This window comes from Paramormyrops kingsleyae, chromosome 1 (assembly GCF_048594095.1).
Source record: "Paramormyrops kingsleyae isolate MSU_618 chromosome 1, PKINGS_0.4, whole genome shotgun sequence".
Taxonomy (NCBI): domain Eukaryota; kingdom Metazoa; phylum Chordata; class Actinopteri; order Osteoglossiformes; family Mormyridae; genus Paramormyrops; species Paramormyrops kingsleyae.
In genome coordinates this window covers 51,025,670-51,034,645 of record NC_132797.1, presented here as the reverse complement: position 1 = coordinate 51,034,645, position 8,976 = coordinate 51,025,670, and the positions used below count along the sequence as shown (strand labels likewise).

The 8,976-nt window shown below is 39.0% G+C and overlaps 1 protein-coding gene across 1 annotated transcript; it reads right to left on the bottom strand.

Annotated features, from left to right (window-relative positions):
* Nucleotides 1-2,171: 2,171 nt before the first annotated feature.
* LOC140592612 (uncharacterized) lies at nucleotides 2,172-4,911 on the bottom strand. The gene is made up of 6 exons (XM_072716328.1): nucleotides 4,467-4,911; nucleotides 4,280-4,383; nucleotides 3,649-3,696; nucleotides 2,965-3,150; nucleotides 2,557-2,869; nucleotides 2,172-2,398 (listed from the first exon to the last, which is right to left on the bottom strand). Exons 1-6 carry the CDS (start codon nucleotides 4,499-4,501, stop codon nucleotides 2,353-2,355), a joined length of 732 nt encoding a protein of 243 aa, XP_072572429.1. The 5' UTR covers nucleotides 4,502-4,911; the 3' UTR covers nucleotides 2,172-2,352.
* Between the last annotated feature and the right edge of the window lie 4,065 nt (nucleotides 4,912-8,976).

Sequence of the window (8,976 nt, the reverse complement as noted above, 5' to 3'; positions counted from 1 at the left end):
TATTATTTAATGCTGATTATTAATCAATTGTTATGCCGAATGGTCGGCTCCTCCAAACTCAATTGTGGTATCCCTGTGAGTCTGTTAATGTGAGACTTAAATGGGATTCACTAATTACCAGTATCGCTTAGTAACCTGGGTTAGAAGGCTCGTCCAGCGAGCTGCATCACCAGGTAATGTACACGATTGGTAGCGAAGCTCCCCTCACGGCCAATGAGAGAGAGTCTCGCGATGTTTCAGGCGAGTTTGAGGTTCAGAGCATGTAGCAAGATCGCACAGAGGCAGGAACTTAGTGTGAGTACTCAATAACGGAGGCTGAAGTTGTGTAAAAGACATGCATTTATTCCTAACTAACACTACAACTAACATAAGACAGACATTACACCTAACACAAACAACAAACACGAAATAACGGAATAAAACAAACAATGTAATTATGAAAATGCAATGACCGGATTTAAATGAGTAACCTTAAATGGGAAATACTGTTCTGCAAAGCAAGCATAGTTTGTGGAAACACGACCCTAAAGTCTTATAGCAGGTTAAACAGAACAGCTTAAGTGGTTAGAATGAAAGGAAGTTGGTTTACTTGGTTGAAGGGGGGGGGGGGTCTTGGCAGTTGATGGCAGAGTTGCTGAGCTGATGGCACTCAGGAAGGCGCGGCGTTTGGAGCAGTGGAGTGGAGTCCCTTTAGATTCTCTTTCCTGGTGAAGCTTTGTCTTGGGTGCTGTTCTCTGTTCAGCTGGGCCTTCACCGGAGGGCTTCTTGTGGGCTTCTCTCCTCCCGGGCTGATGTTCTCCTTCGGGCTGGCGGTTATTCTCTGCGCTGCTGCTGGTTGTTCTCTGCGCTGGTTGGCGGTTGTTCTGCTCACCTTTGTTCTGAGGTGCCAGGATTTTATGCTGTAAAGTTCATGAATAGGGATGACCAGGAATTCGACTCCTGGCCCAATGGCTGGCCATCGATTTGGCGGGCTTTCGGAAGGGGGTCTGTATCAGTCCTTTTGAGATTTATGGCCCGACTGAATCTCCCTTTACTGATGATTTTCATTAAGCTGTTATAACTTTTGATACATCCACTTTTATGGTAATCACTGACCAGATTTACAATCAGGAGTGATTTTCCATCAGTTTGACACGAAATATGCCATACCAGCTTCACAGGTACATACCTCATACCATCTGCATTAATTGATTAAACCAGTGGTTCCCAACCTTTTTTAACTCACGGCCCACACAGCCAAACACATATGTTTCCGCGGCCCACTGCAAAAGAATTTAAACGATCCCGCTTTTTGTGTCGGGTTAACTAAGTACTCGGAAGCAAGGCTGTTAATTGTCTTTATTGAATAAACTGGTAATTTATTTAATTATATATCAAATTATGATTTATTTGATTTTGACTAGACATTTTTTATTATATTAACAATATTACAATTTCTATTAATAATAATTGGCGGCCCCCCTGCAATACCGTCGCGGCCCACTAGGGGGCCGCGGCCCACAGGTTGAAAACCACTGGATTAAACAATTAATTATTTTATCTATGTGACTGATTCACATCAGTATAGGATACAGGTGTTTTGGGTTGCACCTCAACAAATGTTACACTTTGTGCAGATATTACATCAAATATTCATATTTCAAACAGCACATCTTATCCATAGATAGGCGTGGCCGTTAGTTTGTGGTAATATCAATATAAGTTGCACATCTGGAAACAACATATTTTGTTTGGTGTGGCTTATGCCAATTCATCTTCTCCAGAATGGATAAGATACACCTTAATTCAGTTCTTTTAACATAGCATGGTAGAAACAAAGAAACTTGGTGAGGTCCACCAAGATCAGATAAGGACCATAAAGGAATGTTGGAAGAGAAAGGGGGGGTTTCTAACACAGAAGACTCTCTAAAAGTTAGGACACATACAAACATAACGTATCTGTATATTGAGACTAGTAGTCGTGAGTAAATCAATATACAGGGTATACAAAAGCCAAACTTAAATGAAATTTCCTTTAGGGTGTTCGTCTGTTGGGTGAGTGAGATGTAAGGCAGAGTGTATGTGGAGGGGGTTGTGTGCCAAGTCGAGGGACCCCTGTCCGTGAAGTCCACTCTGCTTGTCTGTAGGTCCCTAAATCTTTGGGCAATAAAAGTTGGAGTGCTAGCCTCCCTGGTTATCTGTGTGTGTGTGTTTGTGTGTGTAACCCCCCTTTGGTGCCTCTCGTACCAGGCTCGGCCTTGTCTCAGGCCACCTGGAATTTAGGCCCTGTGATATGTGCATGTGTGATCCTACAACATTTAAGTTGATCTCATGCGACACTTGTTTATAAGGGCTTTCTTCAGCTTTGACTTTTCAACTGGTTTCCATCCATGACATTTGCCGCAGCTCATGACATAAGCTACAATTGGGGAAAAAAGGGAAATGTTACATGAACTGGTCAAGGGAAATACTGTAGCTATACTTTTAATCCCATTGTGCCTATAACTAACCAAACATTAGATTAAATGTATGGAACATGAAGTTGACACATTTGATAAAAAGGATTTAGGAACTTACTTAGTATTCCATTTACTTTTCTCCAAAATTGTCTTGCCCTCTGGGACTTTGCCATGCTTTCCAAACGCTACAGACTTTGAACATTCTTCATGAGTGAAGAACTGATCAAACAGAAGATGGAAAAGACGAAGACAGTCCTTCTTTGACTCTTGGTGAATAGCTGCTAGTTTGGTAGAGGACAAGAGCAGCCCACTGTCTGGGTAAAGTTCTTGTTGGCCAGGTCTGGTTTGAGGCATCAGCACTCCACTTTCACGTGATTTGTAGTCTTCCATCTTATCTATAAAGTCTCTGAGTGCCTGTAGGTGTTCAAGATCTGAAACAGAAAAGGTAGGAGTAAAAGTTTTTCCAGTGGATGAGGAATTATTAATGAATCAGAAATGTCCCTTTACATGCAATAATTTTACTTACTCATGCTGGACAGCACATCTTTCATCATCTTATTCTCTTTAAGTAATGCCTGTACCTCCAGCTTGCATGTTTCACATGGCTCCCATTGTTCATTTTCATAGGATGTGTTCTGTGATCTGACTGGGGGTTCTTCATACTCCTCCTCAGGCTCTAACCCAAGCTGGTCATCCTGAATTGTAACTTCAGCTGAGGGGTGAGGTATAGACGGGTTATACAGAAGCCCCAAAAATGTTTCTTTTGCGGTTAAATTATGTGTAATGGTTTGTCTTTGATGTTCATCTAAATCTAATAAACCTGACTGGTCTTGATTACAATACTCAGATGGTGTCATGGTCTGTGGATTAAAAGGCTTAACAGGGCATGGTAATTGCACAGATTGATGTTGGGTTGGTGGCAATCCTGGAGACGGAGGCTGGGTTAGTGCAGAGGAAGGACCATGTTCAGCTGGTGCAGAAGCGACCCGATTCTGGTTATAAAATGATTTAGCAGATGCATAATTTCTTTTTATGTCCTTCTTTGCACCCTTTCTCGGGTCCTGCTTTTGGTCACAGAACCCAATGTGATCTACAGTGGCATTATAAAATTTGTTGTCTGACCATCTTGCAAGAACTCGAGCTCCTGGAATGAGTCCCTCAAAGCTAGTAATTGGCAACTCCTTTTCTGTAAGCATGTCGCAGGTCTTACAAATTCTTGCAGTATATCCATCTTCAAATGTTACAAGAACATAAAGTCCTGTAATTGTAAGAATAAATCCAAAGTCAATAAACAGTCACTAGGAATACAACATTGAAGCTTTTTGATTCATAATAAACCCCAATACATATTTGCACATTACATTTAACATCCAACCACCACAAATTTCCCAAACACTGTAAGCAAGCATATAGTGTTACGACGCGTAAAACATGGACCGGGGAAGCAGGCAAAGGACAACAGAATAGGGGTAAAATAAAGGGGTTTAATCGGGGAACGCAAGGGCATAGGGAAGAGCTAAACGAGACAACGCGCAACACTACAATGACAGAACTCGGGAAACAAACTCTGACGTGGACCTAAATACAGCGAACTAATACAGACGATTGAATACAGCTGTGAAACACGGGGAATCCATACTGGGTTAACGAGAGGGCGTGGCACACAGGAGGAGCGGACGATCGGGATATGACATATAGCTTAATTGGCAGAGTGTCAGTTATTCAAAAAGTCATGGGTTCAAGGCAAGTTTAAGGGACACACAATGGCTTATTGATGTACAGACTTAATTTAAATGAAGCCTTTAATACAATTGACTGTCAAAACTATTAAACTTATTTACCTTCTCGTTCTTCATTTTGTAGGGCAGTGGCTGGCTCACTGACCTTTGTTTTTTTGATTGGGTAACGGATTCTTTTAGGTATCTCCATCACACTGATCTCTGTTCTGTGGACAAGACCAAATTATAAGAAACAAATTCTCAGTACCATAAACCATGCCTAATAAAAAGATCTTTGTGGGCTACTTACCTTCTCTTTCTGCTTCCCTCACTGTTTAGTGCCATTACACTTGGTGGTAAAATGCCAGTTTTTACAATGGGCAATATAAATGTTGTGTTTATAGTTATTTGTATCTATGGTTTGAACCATCTCCTACTTAAGTGCACCATGACATTCATGGCAATCATTGCTCACAGGTGAACTGCACACCTGATGTAATCAGTACAACACCTACAGTATACTGCCAAGTGAGGCAAAATACTTTAGCTAACAATGTCAGATGTGTTTGGCTAATTTATAAAAGAAGCAGTGCAAATAAACTTGCCACAGTATTGTTTGTTTTAATTTTGTAAGCAAGTTATTTGGTTGAGTAGTACAGTATATACTCTTGAGTCACAAGAGAAAGGATGGCACAAATAACCATTAATCAGTCTCGTTGGAGAAGGAAAATTAAGACCAATCAAAAATCAAAAGATATAGATTTTTATAGATATAGATAAGAATAATCATCAAAGTGAGAATTTATTGTTTGTTTGTTTGTTTGTTTGTTTTTTGAAAGTTTGCACACTTTGGTATTTGTTCTTTTCTTGCAGCAAAAAAACACTGCAACCTTAGGAGACATGTCAATCCACAGAGCAGATTATTGCTGTGCAGAAGTGCTTGGAGTGGACAATGGCATTTCTCAGACAGAGGGATCTTCTATGATGTACGGACCTGAACTTTGTAATGTTAATGAAGAGTTTTATACAAGACAAGACTACACTCCGTACACTACTGATTGTGATGTGGAGCATTTTGATCCTATTCACTATGGTATTGATGATGAGTGGAATGATGGCACTTTATTTGACAATGACCTTAATGATGATGCAGAAATTCAATTTAAGGAAAAGCCAGGTGATTGTTCACTTTACAAAAATGCTTCTGTATCTACTGCAGAAAGCGTTCTCATTATACTAGCTTTTGCTAATAGACACAAAATTACAGGGAAAGCCCTGAGTGACTTGGTCAAATTAATCTCCCTGCATTGTCCAGTAGAACATCAAACAGAGTGCCTGGGAAATCTAAAAAAAATCAAACAAATCTTTGATAATGCAGGTCCCTCATTTATTGTGCACAAATATTGCAACGGTTGTTATATGTCAGTAGAGAGCGATAACGCCCAGTGTCAGGTCTGTGAAGCAAAGGTATCAACTTCATATTTCATTGAAGTTCCAATTGAATCTCAAATTAAGGCATTGTTCGCAAAAAAAGGTTTTGAGGAAAAGTTAAAATTTAGATTCATTAGACAAAAAAGGGCCAGTGCAATGTAGAGGATATATATGATGGACAAGTATATCAGAAGTTTTTGGCAGGTGGTGGGTTACTTAGTGATTCCCACAATATTTCCTTACTCTGGAACACAGACGGCATTCCTGTTTTCAAGTCCTCTAAATTCTCAGTGTGGCCTTTTTATTGTATCATAAATGAACTAAATTTTGTTGAGCGTACAAACAGAGAAAACATGATTCTTGCAGGTCTTTGGTTTGGTGAGTCAAAACCATCTATGCTGACTTTCCTTAAACCGCTGTGTGACACTCTTAATAATATACAAAGAGATGGAGTCCTTGTTCAATTTTATGAATCAAATAGTCCCTTTATATGCAGAGTATTAACCATTGCAGGTACTTGTGATTTACCTGCAAAAGCTTTAGTTTTAAATACTATTCAGTACAATGGACATTTTGGATGTTTAAAATGTGAACAGCCTGGCAAGACAATTAAAACAGGAGAAAGGGGATGTTCATTCTTATTTTGGATTCCATAACCTTTGCGCAAATAGATCACGCTGAGAAACTTCTGTGGAAGTTTTGTTCTCAGATGAATGCCCTTTATGGTGACAGATACCTGACAGCCAATGTTCACTTATTAGTTCATTTAGCAGACAGTGTTAGAGCTCTTGGACCTTTGTGGACCCATTCTTGCTTTCACTTTGAGGACAAAAATGGACATTTGCTTCGTCTCATTCATGGAACTCAAAATATTCCTCTACAAATGGTAAATGCAGTGAAACTTATTCAGTGTCTCCCAAATATTGCTCAAACCACCAAAATTGGTAATACCACTGCTGATTTCATTGCCAAGATGACAAATGACACAAGTCATTTTTGCTTTTCAAACACAGGTGCCTTTAGAGTGAAAGAAATGGGTGTTCCCTTCAATCTTTTGCTGGATTGCGCAGACATGTCTACATTAGAAATGTTTTTAGGACATAGCTTACATAGTAATGTTGTGAAGGCATTTAGCAGAGTTCAGATAGGCAGAACTGTTTATTCCTCAAAGCAGTATGTCAGAGCCAAAAGAAGAAACAATTGCACTGTGACATTTCATGATGGGAATGAAGTATGTCACGGTCAGATTGACTTCTTTTTCTTTTATAAAGATGGAGACAATTTTTCACATGAGAGACATCTTGCTTTTGTGAATGAATTTTCATGCACAGGACTAGATCTCCAGCAGGACATTGTTACAGGAGCAACTTGTTTTCACATTGTAAGCTTACTTGAGAATCCTATAAAAAGAAAAGTTGTAGTTCTTGAAAATATTTTAAGCAAACTAATGTTTTTAAATTTGTCTTCAATGCCAGGCATCGCATATGCAGCACATTTCCCAAACACATTGGAAAGGGATTGATTGATTGAATGAATGCATAACCACAACAAGAATTTGTTGTAATTGTAGATGAATAATGGTATGGTATGGTATGGTATACTGTCAACAATCTGGACTCTGAACTTGGTGCAAATATGAACTCAAACTCCCAGAGCACTCGGACTACAAACAAGATGGCCGACCAGAGCATGCGCTCCAGCTCCCCGGAATTCTGATTGGAGACAGGTGTCTCCAATCATTGGCTTAATCAGACTGCCTTCTTAAGGGACTCTCAAACAGACTCTAGTTGCGAAGCAATACAATTAACTTCTCAGTGATACTTGCGCCAAGCCGTTGTTATTCTGCTAGTTTATCCGTGTATGACCCGTTTTGCCTTTTTTGACCTTAAGATTGTCCGACCCTTCTGATTGGTTATTGAACTGTGTATTGACCTGGATTACGTTTTCTGACTTTGGCCTGTCTCGTCTATTCTGCCCTGTTTGTCTGATCGTCTGACCCACGCCAGTTTACCGACCTTGAGATTGCCTGCCGATTTTGTATTGTCTGCTCTGGAATAAACTTTTAACTCTGCACCGGCATCCAGCCTTCTGACTACCCTGACATATACAATTTCTTTATGGTCGCTACATAACATTGTTTGTTTAATATATCTGTAGTAAAATCAATGGATTTTATTATTTATTATCATGTATGTATGTAATTTGATTGGGAGTTTAAAATGTCATTTTATATCCAGTAATATACTTCATATTATATATATATATATATGTAAATGGGATAAGATTTGGTACTGGATGTGTAAAAATTTATTGAACATATATTTACTCTATGTTATATATGCACACATGTATGGAAATTTTTATTTATTAAGTTTAACAACCATTTACATTATACATTTTGGTGAGGTAGACGAGCAAGAGACGTACTGTAACTGTAGGAGGAGCAAGTGAGACCGGTGCGTGATTTGAGAATGAGCGTCACCTGCGAGTCACACCGGTCTCGAGTCCTCTCATGAGGGAGCTTGGAGGCATATAAGGACGAGCGACACCAGTCGAGGACGAGAGAGGACCAGGCCTGGATTTGATGTTGTGTTGTGTTTTGTTGATCTTTTATTATGTGTGCGCATGGCAGTCGTCCATGAGGGGCTTGCCGCATTACTTTCAGTTTGTTTATTTATTTGGATTAAAGTCTTTAAATGTTCGCCGGTTCCTGCCTCCTTCTTCCCATCTCTACAAACTGTTGCATACATTTTTTATATTTTCGAACATATATAGTTTAAAATAGCACACCTGCTTATACTAAAGCACTTAGGGAATCACTGTGAAATGCCCAGCCATTACTTTTTAAACATATCATATCTTACAAGTGTTTGTCCAATCGTTACTCTATATACAGGCTCTACTCTTCAGCACCACGGTAACTCCATGAATATACACACACCACAAAGTCTTCTAAAATTCAAAGTAATACAACAATAAATACTAGCAGATCTCCCCCTATATTCATTTTCATGCAAATCATGCAAGGAACCAGAAATCTGCTTTGACTCATTCCATGAATAAGTCTATATCTACGTATGTGTATAAATTAATTCACATTTATGTGGAAAACTCTATATGCAATTTACCCAATAAAAGATCAAATCTGAGATTTATTTCAGTCTTTGATTCTAAATATATTTATATGTTCAATACATACTATATTGTCAATGCATATATTGATGTATAGTGAAAATATTAGCATCGGGTCACATTATATATTTTTCAATATATTCCCATGTATTATTGTTTCGTAAGGGCTGAGCATGGTGCAAGATGTTACCAAGATCTCTTATGAAGCTTTAGAGGAGATAAATGTGAGAATGTGAGTGTCTCTATCTAAGGAGAAT